We start from the raw sequence: 19,974 nt of genomic DNA on the forward strand, positions 1-19,974 counted from the left end.
TTTAACGAGGTGCTCTGTGGAATTTCTCTGTCCATGTACCAGGATAGGATAAACCCAGAGTCCTTGCAGAACCACCACAAATTCACATTGTTTGGCAAATTGTCTTGGCTATTGAGTTTTGAGGGCAGATTACTTTTTTCTCTTGTTCACTGCACAAGTAAAATGAGTAGATAACTTTGTGTATAAGGATGGTTTATTCTGTTTTGAGCTGTGTTTTCCTACAGCTGAGGAATATTTCTAGTTCAGGTTTTGTTTGGGGCTTTTGTGCTGCTTCTCATTTGCACCCAAGTCCTTTTATGTGGAGGGAGATACTTAAACCTCAGTAGTTTTATCTGCTTACTCTTTTAGCTGGGGAATTATTTGAGACTTCGTAGTTGGTCATACGCAGGAAAATTCCGAGTATTTTTACCCCAGATTGTGCAGCTTCTTTGCTCTTTTTTTCTAGTTATGTCTTTTGCTGTTCTTATCCTTCTACGGAACTCAGATTTTTAAAAAGTAAATGGACAAGTTGCCTTACCATATGTGTTTTGATGAATCTTTCCTATAATTATTTCCTGCAATTAGATTCCTGCAGCAAAGCCAGTGGTAGCAAACTTTGAGACTTAATTGAGTTGTCTGTGAAGCTAGAGAAATGTGTAAAGAAATAAATTTTCTTACCTACAGCAATAGCAAGATTGGATAGATGAAGCAAAGGGATGTGGTTTCCTGTTTACTTTTTGCATTCAGATATTTACCTGTGTGTTAGAAATTCAGCAAGATGCTTCAATGAATTATAGTTATAAGTATATATGTTATTCTTCTGCTTTGGCTGTGGGCTACTGACTCATATAATTTGGGCAAGTATATTTTTCTCTCTCTTTATCTTTCCCCCCGCCTCACCCTGCTAAGCAACAGTTTCTTCTGTTTTGTTTTGTTTTTTTTTTTTTTTTACTAATGTGAAATATGATATTGCTGATGTTAAAAACTGCTGTTCTGTTTGTGGTTGTGTGTAGAAGAAGTTTTACAGCAACTTCTGTGAGCTAGAAAGAAGTTTGATAAAAGGATCCACGTTTACCCCTGAAAGAATTTTCTACCAAGGTCATTGACATAGAAACCAGGAAAGAAAGAAGGATAAATAAGAGAAACCTGCAACTGTCTATTCCAATAAGCACTTTGCTTGTCTTTCCTGACCAATAAGTAAACTGTAAACTTAAGAGTTTTGTAGGAATGTATAAAAAGCATGCATGCTATAACAAAACAGGGTTTGAAGTCTTCTGAAAATGGAGTGTTGCTTTGTACTGTGGCCATCTCACCTACAGCAATTGTATGTTCTGGGCATAATTTCTCAGCAGACCCTTGACACGAATTTGCATCTGGAAAAGCAGCAGATGGAAAAACAGCCAGGCAGGTGCCCAAAGGGAACTGCTTTGGGCAATGCACTCCATCCCTGCTGTCGAGGAGTCTGCACTGGCTGGCAGCTGCAGGAAGGATTTGGAGCAGCATGGAGCAGAAAACCTGCAGATTGTTGTGTCCTGCTGGTTATTTCTCCCTCCTTTTTAGAATGTCCTGCCTGTGGTGTTGTAAGTGCTGGCGTGCTGAGAGCCTGGGTACTCAGTCTGAGTGTGTTTTGAAACAAGGAGGGCTTGCCTTTGATGACAGTGCTGCAGCTGCAGCTTTATGCGCTGTTTTGCCAGCAGCTGCCCTGAATTTTGCTGCAGTAGCTTGGCTTCAAACTCCAAACTGAGTTTTCCAGTAAAATGTTACTGTCAGTAAAAAACATTGTCTTCAATCTTCTCAATACTGAAGAAGTCCAGTAGTAAATGCGGGCTCAAAAATTTCTGTCTGAATAGTATGACATTATTTTGTATTCCCTGAACCTTAATCTATAAGTGCTTATCCTAGTGCATGTATATTGCCACAGATTTAATGCTATATTTATCACAGATTTGCTTCAGGTTGTTTTTCCTCATTTAATTTCTTCATGTGAATCCATCACCTGTAGCTTACAATGGTAATTTTAGAAAGATACCTGTATTTCATGTGATATCACCTTTGCCCATGACTTCTAGAATGTCCTGTTTCATCCTGTCATATCTTAAAGTTTCATTAAAATGGAAACCTGGCTGTTAAATCAAGTGATCCGCAAAACCAAGAGGTGAGATTTTTCTGCTTCTGCTGCTATTTACCAAACTCCAGTGTGTTATTAGGGGACACTTTGCTTTAGAGGTTGTGGCAGATAGTGTCACAATTTCACAGGAACCTTCAGATAATCATGATCCAACTGCAGTCTCCTTGATATCTAGGGAGATTAATTACGGCCTGACTCATTATGTTATTTGTAGCTTCAGCTTCCCATGTAACACAGGTTTTTCACCTCCCAGCCTAAAGCAGTGATTCTCTGCCATGTGTGTTATCACCCACCTGTTACCCTTCTTAGAGGCAAGGAAGTTTTGCTCCTGCTGAGCCTTCTGTTCATGAAGGATATTATATAGGATTATATAGAGATGTTTAGAAAGCACCCATGGCAATGGAGTAGCAATTATATACAACTGTGGTTTCACAGTCATGCACATTATTAAGGTATTTTTTTTTCCAATTTGGATGCACTGCAAACACTAAGGATGCAATGATTATGTATATTTTGCATACTTACTCACAGATAATGCAAAATGCATATTCACAGTAACAAAAAATATTGTTCTGATTAATGCCCGTGTTTGCCTTTTGCTTTTCAGTTAGGCTTAATTAATCCAGTTCTGTAGATATCATCTGGGTACTGTAAGGCAATTCTGTGAGCGTGACTCAACATGAGCCCATCAGATAACATTTTTTTATTTGGCTGGATAACAATAGAAATTTTTATGTGTAGGAAGATTGTTGCTGCTTTAAACCAAGCGTGGTTACATGTGGATTAATTTGGAACATGTTTGCCTTCTGACAAATGAAACAGATCTTTGACAGCAGATCTATCACCCAGCCCTGCACTCAGGGCTTTTCAGGAAGCACAGGCTGCTAGTCTTCAGGCATTTTCCTGGAAAGGTGGCAATTTGGGTTTATGAAGCTCCACAGAAGCCCTGTGTAATCTCTGCCAAGTCATTTGTAGCTGTATTAAATCAGGATGTGATAGTGCCCAAGACTGATTTGGTTACTTAAAACAGTTGGAGATTAGGAGAAAACTGTTAAGGACTTCTACACTCACAGAGCATTCAGGCTCTGACAAGCCTGGATAGAAATCAGTCTGAGTCACTTATAAATCCTTTATTTAGGTGCTCTTGTGAAGCTCTAGTTCTCTTTTTTCATATCAGAGGAAGTGATCTGATGAATTTGGCCACATTGTGGTTAGCCTGCTGCTCGTGCCTGCCTTGTGGAGACTGTAATCCATTGTGTTTCAGAAGCTGTGTAGGCATCTGCCAGGGCCAAACATCAACTATTTGTCAGTCAGAGGTTTTGAAGACACTGTTTGCAAGTGTTTCTGTATGTTTGCTTTAATAATCTTGAATCTGTGACTTAAAACCGCAACAATCAGATTGTTGGACCAATCAGCAGTTATAGTAGCAATTATGGTAACTCCTATTTTTCGTGTATGGCAATAGTCTATAAATAGTTTTTAGAAAAGAACAAACCCCATGTTTGTAACCTGTTAAGTAGGTAGGTCACTGCAGAGATGTCTCATGTGCTAATGCACATAAATATTCATTATTATTATTATTTTGGTGGGCTTAGAAAATGCCTATTTTTTCACCTTCTACAGTAGTCTGAGCAGATTCTACAATGGTTTTTAGTTCTTTTTGCACTTGATCTAATTTCCTTGATTGAAAGCAAATTTCTTTCTTGTATTTACATGAAGAAAAGTTAGTATTTTCTTACAGTCCTGGGTCCAGCTGGGAGACAGTGGAGTTTCTGAAAGGTTTGACAGGCTGTTTTCCCACCATCTTCAGCAAACTAGGCAAATCTGTTTTAAAGATGTGTCCAACATATGGTATTATTTTAATGATCAAATTCCAAGCATAAAATCCTTAAGGTCTAGAAGGTGCAGCGTTATTTATATAAAGGGGGAAAAAACCCAAACATTTTCACATGGCAATATAATTTATTAAACATCACTCTTTCCTAGAGGTTGTCTTGAACACTGATGACTTTCTAATGTGTAGGAGATAATGTATAAATTACAGCCATGAAGAACCTTGTTTTTATATACTTAGTAAGTGTTATCAATAGTAGAAATTCACAGGTGGACAGACAAAAATGTCCTGTCCTGGGATTAACTCTAAAATAAGCTCTGCTGCACATATGTACCATATGGATCTATTTTCCTTCTCATCCATTATAGAAATGAGAGGAAGTAGCTCATTGTTTCCTCATCCAACTCTCAGATTTGCAGGTTCCTCAAGGTAATAATTTTTCTATATGATCTGTTTAGTGTGCTAAGGAATTTTTTCAAAGCCTTCTGTTCACTCTGTGGGGAGAAGTTCATGTTAGTGCACCGAAAAAGAGTTCTGAATCCATAGTTTTACTAGAAAATATTAGCATGTGGCTGAATTTCTGAATTTCCTCAGAACCTTTCATGTCAGGCTCAGTCACTGGAGTGGGTTAATTGTGGTGGGGAGAAGAACCTAAACAAAACCTGTCTATATATCATAAAAGTTGTACGAAGCAAAGCCTTTGTCTTTGAATTTTCCTCAAAGAGGAGCACTGACCAATCGAGCAGTGAAAAGACACTGATGAGTGTTTAATTACACTGCAAGGGTCTGTTGGACTGTCTTTGTTGGCTAATATCCAGTACAGTGGAATCTTAGCACTGAGGTGCAGTAGTGCTTTTCACCATCCATTGGGCCAGCAGGAGCCTGCAAAAGTTAAGTTTTTGATTATACGTGAAAAGCCATTATTTTTCCAAAAATACTTTGTCTCTAAAAATATTTAGAAAGAATCACATATTTAAAGTGCAACCATTTATTCACTTAGAACCGAAGTTCAGACCATTGTTCAGAAAGACCATAACTGTAATTTATAGCTCAGACTGATGCCAAAATCAATTTAAAATAATTACCTATTGTTAGGTAATTATTGTTAGGTATAGATGTACAGGTGATTAGAAAGAGCAGAAATACCTAATGGCAAATTCAGTTGCAACATCAATGGTTGACTCCAAGCAAGAAGTTGTGTTGCATCTGCATTCCCTGCTCCAGATGCAACCCAGGGTGTTTTGAACTTGTTGTCATTGTCAAGCAAGTCCCTGCACAGAGGAGGAAGGGCCACTGACAACATTTTTTAGTAAATTGTTTATATACATGAACAAATCAAGCATCACTATAATTTCTGCTTTATACTAAGTAATGTATATTCCTGATTCCACTGATTTCAAAGGGACTTAAATTTATTCCTCTAGTATAGAAAAATTTAGAAAAGCAATCTGTCATCATCAGCACTTCTTACTGGTGTTCTGCTCTCCATGGACACATCCATCTAAGTGTTGATCAAACAGTGCTAAGTCAGAACTATAGAATAAAATGAAAAATTATTTCAGAGTCTTTTCAAATAATAATAGGAATTGTTGGTTAAGTCCTATAATAATTGTCTTACTAAAAGATGTTTCTCAAAATTATAAAAAAAACATAATATGAAGTATGCCTGTCATCATTCTTCAATTTCTACTTTCTTTCGTTTAGAGAAAAAATTTTTAATTAGTAAAGTTATATAATACAAAACCATACAGACTAATAGCAAATGGAAATCAGGTTTTTTGCAAACAGCAAACAGACAAAGCTTTAGTATATTTATCAGCAATAAAAATACCTAGAGAAATTAAGAATAAATTAACTAGGACAAACTGTTTTACCAATTATTTAAACAAAGCTTCAATTGTTTTACCTCTGGTGTCAAAATGTGCCCTTTCTATTGAACATTCATCAGAGAGGGGACAGGAAATACATAAGAATGCTTATTCTGCAAGCCCTTTGGAAAAGATGAAATTATGCCAGACTGATGTCTATGAATAATTACCTGTGGTTAATAAATATTTAACTTCAAAGAAATGCCTTGGTGATTAATCCTATTCAAGAGCCAACCAGCAGCTACTTGTAAACACTAAATAAATGAAAATCCTTATTATCAGTCCCTTAATTCCACCTTCAGAACCCATTCTATTCACACACCCATCTCTATGTTTTCAAGTCTCCAAAACATTCATTTTGCATTTGAAATTTCCCTGTCTTTGCATGAACAGGATTTTCTTTGAGTAATAAGGATACTTTTGAGGATTTTAAGTCTTCCCCCACTGCCTCTTCCTCCTGAATGGATGAAATAAGTGTAAAAATATCAGTGCTGGAATAATTTCTTTATGAACTTCTTTGCATTTTTCCTGGAAAAATAACAGTACTCAAAAACTTATTTTTGATTTTATGCTCTTAGGGAAATTGCTCTGCTTCATTACAATATGATGGCATTATTTTTTATTTATTTTATGTGTGATCAACTACAAAGAAGACACCAATAATAAAAGTACAGTTAAAAGCTTTCTTCCTCAACATCTTTGCTCTTATTTTTTTTAATCTTTGGTCATTGTATTTGCTGAATTTCATTATAAAAAGAAGATTGCAGTTTTTACTCATGTTAGTATCACAGAGCCAGTTTAGTGAGCTACTGCTACTGAATACATTAATCCTCTAATTATCATTTGAAGTACAGGTAAATTTTTCAATATGTGTTTGAATAAATTCCTACAGATGGAATTTACATTTGATATTTGGAAGTTGTGTTATCTTAAAGATAATTTCGAAAAATAAACTTTTAAACAATCATATTTATACAGACAGGAAAATTGAAGAGACAAATTTAACATTAATTTTGTTTTCTTCACTTTTCTGGGTGAACTTCAGGCCATAGTGAGATTAATAATAAAATATACCTTTACTGTGATGAGATCAGGATTTCATCTCATATGTTTGAGTGCTTAACCTAAAATTATGTTTTCCATGTGCCATTTTGTTAGTTACTAGAATGGGAGAGTATTATTCTGACATACAGCAATTATTTATAGAGTTCTGACTGGGTTTCTCCTCTAATAATTTGAAGTGTTTAAAAAAGTTGGTGAATATTTCATAGAGGAAGATGACTATGAGTGCCATGAAAACAAACCTATTTGCAAGTAGGGGAAGGGATGAAGGATGTGCATGCTGAGTTGTTTGTGTAAGAAACAAATTTCTACTTCAGGCGTCACTCATGTAGACTTTTTACCCAGTTCACAGAGAATTTGAAAGGTAAGATAAATCTAGGAAAATGTAGAGCTAAGAATGGTTGTTAACTGTGATTTGGTTTGAGCTATGGGTGGCTGAAGTGAGGCAGAGGAACTTCAAGGGATGGGTTGGCTTAAAGTGAAATAGAGCAGGCTGGGGTAGAAGCATTCTCCTGGTGGTAACACAGTGCCTTTTATTTTTCTTTTTTTTTTTTTTTCCATTTCTCAAATCCAATTCATGCATCTGCTCAGGAGTTCTGCTGGGGTTTGTGCCTTCAGGTGGTGCCTTGCATGGCCCCAGGGCACATCATCCTGGCTGTGGATGTGACTGGGGTGAGACCCACATCTGAGGGTGTCTCATCCAGGCACCTTTGGCCAGAAGCGCTGTGGAAATGCGCTTAGATCTGAGAAGTGGACTGAGGCTTTAAAGAGAGGGGAACAAACAGCACTGAGTGTGTGGATGGTCCTGCAAGACTCTGGTCATTTTTGGTAAATGAAATGTCTGAAGGATAGTGGGAATTTAAGGAGTGGAATTCAAGGAGTGGTTTTTTTCCAAATCTCATATATCCACTTTCTCAGCAGGATCCATACTAGTGCCTAGAGAGACAACCTCTGGTTCTTAAGGAAAAAAAAAAAATCTGTACAGAATTAAAATATACTGTTGTGTAACTTAAAATGATGAAGTTCTGGAACATTAAAGCTTTGAGCAAATTAAAGCTCCATCAACTAGACACAGTCTAAATAGTTTGGGAACTTTGAACTAATAGATTTCATAGAGTGAGAGAGAAATATTGACTAGCAATGACAGCAGTGACAGTATAGTGTTGGAAAATGCCCTTTCTTGGCAGATCTAAACCAACTTGATGCATAGAATCAGAACAACTGGTTTGGTTTGGTTGTGTGAATGCTCCAGCCCAAATATGTTATTTATACCAATTACATTTGCATAAAAGTCGCATTTGAATTAGCCAGATGTCTGTTTATGTTTGTTTAAATCATGAGGTCATTCCATGAAAGGAGCAGGACCTAAAAACACAGAAAGACTGTTAGGAAAAGTGGGATTTAAAATATCTTATAAATTTTCCCATTTTGTGGTATATTATGCAAGCAGGAGCACAGCAATGTGGAGGCACTATTCAAGAAGGCTGTGTCCATTGCTAACAGTTCATTAAACAATATATTACATAACAAAGCTTCATTTGTTTCTATTTCCCAGCCAAGCCAATTTTCCCATTAACAAGCATGTTCTCCTTTTGAATACATTCAAATGTACCATTTTCAAAGACAGAATCATTACTTCTCTTTTTGTGTTATGTGAAGATCCCAAGTCTTTCTGGTTTGTTTTGTCATTTACTGTAGCCTTGAAGATTTTTAGAATGCCCTGCTCAAGGCAATGCATATTCATAAGCTGAGCAAACAAGGGGGAACTGAATTCTCAAGTTTTATGTTATTGCATTTACATAAATGTTTAACAAGCAATAAACTTTTCTTATGCACAAATGGAAACTACCAACTAACCACTTGAGTTCAACAAAGGCTCCTCAAATGTGTACTTAATTCATTTGAGACTTTTAAAATCTTGCTCAAGCCTGAAGAAATTCTGGTTTGTTCATGCTGCAGCCAATCACTACACACATTAAACATTTACTTTAGTACTTGGTGAAATAAATTAATCCTATACAATTTGTGATTGCAGCCTTGGTAAACAAACTGAACAGCAGCATGTCAGAACACACATCTGGTAAGCTACTCTGGTCCCTTTAAAGCAGAATTTGCAAGGAAAGGCTGCATGGAAAGAAAATGGAGAGTTTAGCCAAGGCTCATGGTCAAAGCTCAATAAAGAATTGTCTAGGAGTATAATGATATAACATGCAATAAAAGGAAACCACCAAAATTCAGTTTGATGCTGAGCTTCTCCAATTTATATACCTGCCAGAAGCAAGAGAATCTGATGACCTCATGTGAGAATTATATTAATTAGAGAAAGAGGTATCTCATGTTCTTTCTTAACATGCAACAGATGATATTATGTGAACTGTGCTGCATCTGCCCATTCATTCCCCAAAGAAATTTGGATCACAAGCACAAAAACATATCTGCAAGCTTCCCCAAGCAAAATATTTTGGTCCAGAAGATACAGAGGAGGCAAGATACTTTTCAAATCAGAGAAAATGCACCAGCACAACAGAGTGGGGTTTTTTTGTTCCACACTCTTCCAGATACAGCTTCTTTAGAGATTAGTTCGCTGTTTCTTCCATTTTCTTGTCAGTCGCAGCTGTTAGTTGAATATATGAAGAACAGACTTTTTTTACATTTATTTGAAGTAGATCTGCTTTAAAATCTGCTGTAAATCAGCGGGCCAGGTTCTCATCAGGCTGTGTATGGAGCCCTCATGCCTGCTTTTGCAGAGAGATGCAGAATTTTGAGCAGCAGAAGCAGAAACACAGGCAGCCCAGGTGGGATGGGGCTCTGAGCAACCTGGTCCAGTGGGAGATGCTCCTGCCCATGGCAAGGGATTGGAGCTGTATGATCTTCAAAGTCCTTTCCAACCCAAACCATCCTGAGATTCTATGCTTCTATTACTTAAGAAGAGTTTTATGATTGTGTCATGTTTAGAAAATACTTGTGTTTTCTGCTGGTAGCTAGATTTGATGCATTCATCTCTGTTAAAACAAATTGTCAGAATATTCTAACTACCCAGTTTTGCATAAATTAGAGGAACTTGTGGAGCAGAAAAGCACAGGGTCATAAAAACGTTTCCCTTTATGTATTAAATCACAGTGCTGCAACTTTTTCCTGAGAGCATTTGCAAAGTGAAATGGGAAGCTGTCACTATCCTTGCCTTGCATTCTGTGTTGATGTTTTTTAAAAAGGCTATCTGTTATAAAAAAAATGGGCATTCAAGTGACTGTTAGAGCAATTAACTGGACTGCTGATTGATAAACAGATCAGTTTTTGTTGAAAGCTGTAATTAAAGCTGTGGGCCCGAAATATATGGGTCAGGATACACTTTCTTGAAAAACCTTCAATTTTCCATTGCATGTGAACCTGTGCACAATAATCTGGCAGAAGTGCTGACTTCTTCAAAATTCCATTACTTCCTTTCCCTTGAGGGACATAATTTTTATGCCATATTAGCCTTGTACCACTACTTTTCAGTCTCACCCTGTGTTGTCATTATATGGGTATTTAGTTGAATTTGGGCTGATTAAAGGATAGTTAGATTGAAAACATCTCCCAGTTGTGATAATATTTGTTTGAAGTCTGAACTTCAATTTCAAATGGAAGGAATTTTGCAGTGCATTTTATTCATTAATTAATGTTTAAAAAATTCAAATGCTTTTCAGTAAACCATATTTTTGTCCTTTATGTGATAAACCCTGCCAAATCTTGCTATGGTGTTCTTATCTTTTTTGGTGGGGAAGATTGTCTATACAGCAAAGATATATTTTTATATATATATAGTTCACATTGCTTGGCATTAGGGGATAAAATGTAGGAACAAGCGAAGTAAATAGCAAATATGTTGAATTTTTCCTCTGGGAACTACTTTAATATGCTGCCATTTAAATTACAAGTAGGCTTTGAAATTTTGAATGTGCAGTCATATGTAGTGATCACTTTAAACCCAAAGCAGTGTTTCTATAAAAGCAACAGCTGTAATTTCCATGGGGATTTACCTAGCATGGCAGTTAGGCTGTTTAGCATTCTCAAATAGATTGTGTGAAATTTGACAGCTTTAAAGTTACTTTTAGCCTTGTGTACATTTTATTTTGGAGAAAATCAAATAATCCATTGAAAAGTTGTTATTAAATGATACACATTGAAATTACTTAGGTTCTTTAGTTGTTGAATTTTTGTTGTTTAATATGGTTGGTTTTTTGCTGACAAACCCTAGCATTTGTTTTCAGGTTTTCTTAAAGTTGATTGATTTTTTTTCTTTTATTTCAACAGCTTGATGAAGTTGTCCGTCAGAGAAATCTGCATAGTTTAGAACTTTTCCTTTCATGTGCACAGAAGCAGTTAAATGTTTTATTAAAGGAAGAGCCAACCCCAGCAGAAAACAGGGACTGAAATTCTCAGAGCTGATGATACAGTGGGATTTGTGAAGCTGCAAATCTCCATCTAGCAAATGATGAATATATTCCAATCTTTTTGGATTGTATCATTGAGTCAAGATTGATCTGAAATTCTTGATAGAAATGTTTGTGGATCATGTTCTTCTATTTATTTATTTATTTTACTACTATTATCAGATAGCAAATATGAGAGGGAAAAAATCCTTGGAAAAAATTAGTTTATTTAGGGTTTGTTTTATTTAGGATTTTGCTTTCATTATATTTTCTAGTAGCCCATGTCAAAAGTTTCCGTGTTATGTCTGAAATTTTAACATTTCCCTGTTATGTCTGTTTTAAATTTGGCACCATGTGTTAATGTGATTCACTGTTATTTTTGATATTTTAAAAATTGGATACAAACATTTAGTTGATTATAGGTACAAATCCATCTCTATTTCCAAAATATCTACCCAAGTCCATTGCCTCAGGTGAACCTGAGTAGCTTATTATTTCTTACTGCTTTTGATGTAGAACAGAAGAATCAATACTGAAACATAAGAGTGTTGTCAGGCATTTTTAAGTCATTTATAAACAAATCCAGCTCTAGGAACAGAAAAATTTAAAAACTAAACAGTCTATCTGTTTAGGGTAGTGTTAAACATTACCATGACCAATGTATAGTATGTATTTTATTTCTGTTTTACAGAGCTAGTTCAACTCCAAAAGTCATTTTTTTCATGAAATTACGATTAATGTGACTGACCTCAGTTTCAGGAAGAAGATGTATGTAATTATGTGGAGACTGATACTGCACTGCCTCAGTGGAATTTCTGACACAACAAGGAGTGCAGCCTGCTGACCTCACATGCCCTTTCTGAGCGCATCCAAGGAAGTAGAAAAATTCCCCACTGGCATTACTGGACTTTGGATCACTCATAGGACTTTTCTGGTCCTGCTAACAGCAGATGGAATGGAATGGAATTTCTGTGCCTACACTCTATTGATTGTAGAACTGGGGCCTTAGCTGTAAAAGAGCTCTGAATGAAGTAAGGGAAAGTAAGTGCTCATGATTAGGTACTTAAATAAAGAATGATCTCTCTTACAGTGAGCTTATGGACATTTTTTAAGTGTGGTTCTTCTTATTTGGAGGTGTTTTGGGATTTTTTGTTAAGCTGATTTTTTTTCATCAGCACTTTTCATAAATTGCTTTCTTGTAGTAATAAGGAACACCAAACGGTTGCACATGTATGAAATATGTACTGCAGAATGTTAAGGTTTGTATTTAAATTTTTCTGTGCTTCATTTTTGTAATCAAACCCAAAGGTTTTGTCTTTTTTATACACAAAGGTTCACTAAAGAAGAAAACAGTGCTGGTTTTACTAGATGATGACCTTACCCTGCAAATGGATTACAATCCAGTCTTCTCTTTGATACTTGATTGACTGATCAGTTTGCATTTTTTCTGGCTGACAAGAAAATCCTGTAGTGTTAGAGTTGCCTCATTTCCTGTTCCTAAACCAGTGAAATTTTTTTCTCTGTGACTGCACCAAAGATGACATAGATGTCCCCACGGGATTTTTTGAATGCCAAGGCACTGTAGAAGGAAATTGATTGACTAGTGCTTTCTTCCAATGTCTGTTTAGTTGTGGAAATGTGGTATGGGCGGATTCCTAAATGAACTTCTTGGTTTTGTTCTAGACCTGTACACAAAACAATATTCCTTTTTTACTAAAGACATCCAAGTGTTCCCCTTCAAAGCCAGAGCCTGTTTATCAGCCTTCTCCTAATTAGGAGAGGTTTGTATTCTGACTTGCGACGCTATATAAAAGCACTTTTTGAAGAAGCTTATGATTGAAGTCAGTAAGATTTCACTGGCAACTGTGGTGCATCTTTCCCATTAGATCATGTTATTTAATTTCAGCTCTTGAATGTGTTATTTAATTTCAGCTCTTGAATATTGTGATGGTCACACAGAACTGTACTTATTTTTTCCTTACCTCTGACAGTTTTAGTCCTTTTATCTTCCTCTCTGTCCTGCAAGCAAAGTTACAGACTAGACCACAGATGTGCAAGGCCAAATTGGGAGCTGGAATTACATTCAAAACTCCAAGTCTCAGAGAGCAAATTTACTTATACAGCAAAACCAGACCTATTCAGTAGGTGAGCTTTGCAGCATACAATAATTTCCACCTTCTCCATACTTCATCCAAAGCTTTAAAGCTTAAAGATATTTTTCATTATTCTTATCTAACCATAGGAGAGTGCAGTTTGTGGAAATTTGGGAGGAGGGAATCAGAATCACAGAATGGCCTGGATTGGAAGAGACCTTAAAGATCATCGAGTTCCAACCCCCTGCCATGGGCAGGGACACCTTCCACTATCCCAGGTTGCTCCAAGCCCCATCCAACCTGGCCTTGGACACTTCCAGGGATGGGGCAGCCACAGCTTCTCTGGGCAGCCTGTGCCAGGGCATCAGCACCCTCACAGAAAGGAATTATTTCCTAATATCCAATGTGAACCCGCTCTCTTTCAGTTCAAAGCCAGGAGCAAGTTTGCAAAATCCAACCTTTTTTTTTAAATTATTTTTTATTCCTACATATAGACTGGAGAATGACATAAAAGAGAAAATACATGTGTCTGTGGGGTAGAACTTTATCTGCCTCTGAGGCCTGGCTGGTAGTGTTAAATATTGGCCAGACTGTACTGAGAGGAAAAAGAAACCCTGGAACGAATCCTCAGAATCAAAATGCAAGAACTAGAACATCAACAAAGCTCAAATAATAAACATTTTATCTTTATGGTCATATACTTCATATTACAAATAAACAATAAATCTTGTTATATAAAGACATGTGTTGGACAGTGTGCATTAGAAGTGACTTAAAAAGCAGGGCAACAGTAGATCCAGTGTTTGGAATGCTGTCTTTGCTTGGTGTTAGTCAGGGTCACTCTATTTTAACACTTTTACTCCATGGTCTGGAGCTGAGCAGTTCTAGACTTTGTGATTTGTGTGATACGGAACCAATAGTTTACACAGAGTTAATACTGAACATTGTGGCATCATACAGTCCAACACATTTGTGTTATATTTCTGTGGATTTCTGTTGGCTCCTCATCTGGTTCCACTGCAGGATTCTAGATTGCCTCTGAGACCATGTGTGTGCAAGTCATGCACAAAAGAAAATAATGGGCAATGTTTTTTGTATACTGTCAATATGGGAGTATTTGAATTTTTGCCTTGCTGTAAGAATCTCATTGACAAATTACCCTTGAATTCCTTCACTTCCATCATTAGGTGGCAGAACAAAGAAGAAGCAGTAGTCATTCCAGAGGCTGAGATCACTTTAGTATTTTGAATTTTTTGTGCATCTTTACACTGGCTTCTGATCAGCAGTGTGTCATGTCCTGCCAGCTCAGTAAATGGTGAGGTTGATTCCTGACTGTCTGGAATCACCCATGCAGACATGACCTTAGAGAGCCTAATGCCTTTTCACACGAAAACTCCCTTACAGCACTCGAGTTCCTGCTCTTCCTCTATTTCCTGTGCTCACATTTGAGCTTACAGATCTTTCTCTACTTGTTTGATGAAGGAAGTATGAGTAAGATTTTGTCTTATTTCCTGGAAGGACTTAGCCACCTATATAAATTGTTTATCAGGGGGACTCATATAATTTACGCTCACTTTCAGATCACATACAGTGGCATTGCAGTTATCAAATGGGCTTAGTTTAGGTACTGGAAACTCCACTGCAGGAGTGACATAATGTGTGGATGGGATTGTCTTAATTTTTTTTTTTTTTTAATGTGGACATCCTGAATACTGTATAGAAAGATTTTATAACATCTGTGGCATTCTTTTTTCATCAATGGGCCATAAATGTGCCAAAGAAATACTGGAAAACACTTTTTCATTGGTACAATTCATGCCTTGCATTCAATTTAATGTTCTTGTGGGAACTGACAAAACAAAATGTTTTCTTTTCTGTGCTCTGCCCAAGAATATTGTTCTTTTGAGGCTTCAAGAAGATTCATCTTCTACCATTGTTTTCATTGTTAATAAATTTTAAAGCCCACATAAAGCTAATCGTCCTGCTGCTGAATTAGTCATATTTGAACAGTAGAACATCATAGGAAAACCACCCAAGTTGCACTATCAAGTTTTGTGTTTGCTGAGTTGCTCAGGTTTTGTATTTGCTTCACCATTCTTGATACATCATTCTTGTGATAATAATTATAATTATAGTTATTATCCTATGATATTAGCAATAATAGCAACAATATTTTTCTGTAGTAGATGTGGTATTGATGTTTTATCCATGCCTTGAATGCTGTGTAATTGTAACCATTTTAATATGCATCAAAGATTCACATTAGCTTATATTGCCTGTAATTCCTCACATTTCAAACTTACACAATCAGCATTTTTTAGATGCTTTCCATTATCTGGAATGAACAATACAGTGCACAACCTATTACTGAATAAATACTCAAACTATTCTCTTTTTTTCAGATGACAATTTTAAACAGTGCAGCAGTGAACACTAGTAAAACAATGAGATGTTTATAAATACACATATCCTAAAAATATGATTCCCAACAAAATGCTAGAAATTTATCTTTTTTTCAGACTTGATAATGAATCTGTAGTAATAAGTATAGAACACTGTCAGCAGTCAAATCATTGGCATTTAGTTTCTTTCCTCATGTTTAAATATTTTGTCTTCTCTCAAAAGCCAAAGCAAAGGGCATTCTTTTTTCAGCAATGGTCCATTGATGGTCATCAAATGCCTCTCTGCATTTAAAAAGAAACTTGTCCTAACTGACCCTCTCTACACAATGCTGTAGGAGGCTCTTTAACTCAGGGAGAAACAGAACTGTTTTTGCTGAATGAACCTTGAAAGATATTCCAGTTCTTGTGCTACTACCAAATTAGGGCACTGGTTAAGTGTGCACGTCAATGTTGCTGCATAAATTTTCTAGAAGATGGCTGGTCATGGTGATATATGGTCAGTCTCTATTTTTGTGGCAATAATTTTAAATATTCCATTACTTGAACATCCCAGTCTTTTTTTATGATCATAGATTACATATTTAGAGCATGATTGGGAAGCACTGGCTCCCAGGAAGTCAGCAGGGATTCTGAAGTGGTAATTTACAGCTCAAAATATCTTCCACATTTCTTGAATTCTGACCTTGATGAATATAATGCCTGCAGCTCTTTGTGTGGTTCAAGAAATTAAGAGCAGATTTTATGATCAGTTCTTTGAAGAAAATGTCACCACTTTTTCTGTTGATGGTGTTGGCTGGAGATGTTGTTGAGGGAAAAACTTGTGTGTCATTATTACTACACTACTGGTCATAAAATAATATGAAATGAGAATTTGCACTTCAAAATTACATCCAAAACCCAAAAATAAAATAAAAATAATTTAAATTAAATTAAATCAATTATAAAAATGGAAGCTTATGCTTTTTAAAACTTGGAAGCATTGCAAGGCTGACGCTCAAATACATTAGTCTGACAAATGTTAATGATTTCCTGAGCATCCTGAGCAGGACATTTTAGGAGCTTCTCTGGAGCTTGCTGGGGATACCACTGAATCAGGGTGATGAATATTCTTGCTTCATTGCCACACTAGTATTAAAAACAAAGTTATATACACAATAGAGAAGTCTTTATGTGTCTGCCATATAAAATGGAAGAAGATCCAGATGTTGTATCATAAGGTAATGTATCATCTAATCATCTTCTTGGGAATCAGAAATACATTTGCTTCTCAGATTAAATAATTTTTCACTTGCACAGATTGGAACAAAAATTCCTGTAAACTCCAGACAGCAAGTGCAGAAGGTACTGATGGTTGCACAGGAATGACAAGACTACTCAGAAGAATAGAGATTATCACAAGCAGGGTGAGCATCAAGTTTCACTCAATTTGGCTATATCAATATGTAATATAAATGTCATAGTCACAAAGTGTGAGCACATTTTTAACACAATTTTTCTTCAACAATTTTCTCAAAGAACAGGTGAGTTGAAGGCAGAGGGTACAGTCATTCTCCTCAACATTTAAGAAATATTCAAAAGGATGATTAATTGATTGATTGATTGATTGTATGTTGGGACCAAATGTTGATATTTATTTTGAATTATAAGCATCCAGAATTTTGTGCTGATTTTTACAGAGGAATCGTGTAACTCAGTTGTCTCTAGCAATTATATGTTTTGATCAAATTTTTCCTCTTGGTTAAACTGCTAAGTGGATTAAAGTCTTTTGTATCCCTTGTATACTCTTGGTATTATGCAAAATTTACTCACGACCATCTCCAGGACAAACCTTAGACATTTCAGTTAATAACTTTAAAAAAGCTTTTCTATTATACAGCAAGAGTTGGTCCACACTTTGAAGACTTCCATGTTGGCTCCATGAAATAAACACATTTTTCCTTTAAAGAAGGCAAAACTGGAATGCCAACTGGTTTGGTTTTATTAATCAAGAAAGCCTGTTGGTCAGTTGTGTTTCTCACAGTGCTCTGAAAAGAATACTTACTGTTATGAAAGCGTCCAGAAATCGACCAGAACAAATGTGTGCACTGACTTTACCAGTCAAAGTTTGCTGGTGGATTTTACTCCTGCTGTTAAGTACCAAGGCTGGGATTTTGCTCATTGTTTCTAGCTAATGTTTTGCCTTCTTCACAATGGAGCTTTGAGGGAAAGTCAGCTATACCACCCTCAGAAAGGACTCTGTGATGAAGAAAACCACTGAAAAGTATTGCAGCCTAGAGTCCAGCTGGGAATGTGGTGCTTCCATCTCCAAAGACACAATTCTGTCAACTTCTCTAGACAAATCTGTCATTGTACGCCAAGTTTGCAGTGGGAACTCCCCCACTTTACATAGGTTATGGTGTTCTGAGTCTCAGAGGAAGTGTTTTAGCACAATTGCACCGTGAGGATACATCTGGTACGCAGCAGTGCTTCCTGAGATGCTGTGCTACTGTCTTGGCCTTTTAATGTTGAATTTTCTGTAGCTGCCTCATGTGCATTGTGTTAAACTCACTTTAGATCCTATACTGAAAGAAACCTTGGAAAAATCTTGAATTTTCTGTTCTTTTTTATTAGTGAAAATCTCTGATATGTCTTTGCATAGAGAAGGAGGAGGTTGTCAGTACTGCAAGACTCTTGTCATTCTTCTAGTGACAGGTATGGTGTGGATCTTACTGCACATCTTCAAACACAAGTCCTTTGTCCTTAATGCTTAAAATTGTCTGATGGGACAGAATGCTTCCTCCTCAATTTAGAAATTTGGGATCTTTTTGCAGAAATGGTATCACATATCATTCAACTTTAGGTTCAGATTTGGTAGCAATGTGGTGTGTTAGTGGAGTTCTTTTGACAGATTTGAGGAATTGCTCACTTTCTACCTTGTGTTTTCCTCTCATTAAATGGCCTGTAAACTAGTGCCCCAATATATATCTGCTTGACAATGCTAGAAAATCCCAGTCAAACATTATCATGAAATATGCCAAGATCTTAATGTATTTTTTAAAAGTCACAGAGTGGCTTTAGTAATTTTATTCATAAATAATATTGCTTTTTATTGCAATTTGTGGTTTTAAACTCCTTAAAATTCAAGCTTTCCACTCACTGGAAATGCAAGTGCTGTGAAGTCTTTTTCTCCCTTAATGGGATCTGAGTTTTCCAGGATTGCCAGAGGTGCTGTATTAAAGAAAACATCAAATATTATGATTTCTGTGATTAAATCACAGACTACTGTGATTTTACTCACCTGAGTAGCCATGGGTGGAATGTGGCTCTCCAGAAGGAAGCTGCCACACTTCTGTCCTGCTTCTCCTGTCCTTCAGTTATGTGGCCATAACTTCACCTGCCCCTCTGGTACCAATGAGACAACACAAGCAATGTGCCACTCTGTCAAGTTGTCCTACATCATACAACCTCAAAACATTTTTTTACTAAGATTACGCAGAAGAAAATGTCACAAATATCACTGCTGTAGGATACACTAGAAAACAGAGGGACTTAACTTTGTGTAAAAAATTGTCCAACTGCTTCTGCTGCAGCTCCCGGAGCAGCAGCCTTTGTGCTTGGAGTGTGGAGTCCTCACTTGCACCAGTTGATGGTCGGCCACAAATGTGAATAAAATCATGCAGACCCTGAATTAATCACTCCCGTATTGTCTAGCTCATTCCATACAAAGCTGACAGGCTGCTAGGCAGCTTGGATGCAGATAAAGCAAAAATGTGGGAACTGACAAGTGCTCCATGTGTCAGATTTCTGTCAATGGTCCTGTTAAGGGAAGGTTTCTACATATTATAAATTCCGAGTCTTGCCTCATTCCAACACACAATAAAACAAGATAAAATGTGCAGAGATGGAGTGGTCAAAACATATATTTGCAGGATCTGTGACTTAAATCTCAGCAATTGTGTTTCAAATATGATTGGCAATGAATAGAAGGAAAGCTTGGTGCTGCTAAAGAAAAGTAGTAATCCTTTTCCCTGTTGGTTACTCTAAGGATATCTAAACTAAGGTTAAAAACAAAGAACATAAATAAATATGGCGAATCACAGGTTCTCAGCAGACATAGACAGAAATTTTCAAAGCTTATTGTGTCCTCTTAAAGTTCATTAAGGCAAAGACAATGTAATGGACTTTGACTCATTAGAGCACCCAGAGCATGCAATACA

The 19,974-nt window shown here is 36.6% G+C and overlaps 1 protein-coding gene across 5 annotated transcripts in view; it reads left to right on the forward strand.

Moving 5' to 3' along the window:
• Positions 1–18,345, forward strand: part of CCDC91 (coiled-coil domain containing 91) — a 119,491-nt gene extending 101,146 nt beyond the window's left edge. For 2 of the 5 annotated variants that reach the window (XM_074539010.1, XM_005482716.4), the window contains exon 13: positions 11,165–17,181. In XM_074539010.1, the coding sequence (XP_074395111.1) occupies positions 11,165–11,284 (120 nt within the window). In that variant the 3' untranslated portion in view covers positions 11,285–17,181. Of the gene's footprint in view, positions 1–8,906; positions 8,952–11,164 lie in introns of all 5 variants that reach the window. The other 3 variants (XM_026790839.2, XM_005482717.4, XM_005482715.4) reach the window with 3 other exon arrangements.
• Positions 18,346–19,974: the final 1,629 nt, after the last annotated feature.

This window comes from Zonotrichia albicollis, chromosome 4 (genome assembly GCF_047830755.1).
Source record: "Zonotrichia albicollis isolate bZonAlb1 chromosome 4, bZonAlb1.hap1, whole genome shotgun sequence".
NCBI lineage: Eukaryota > Metazoa > Chordata > Aves > Passeriformes > Passerellidae > Zonotrichia > Zonotrichia albicollis.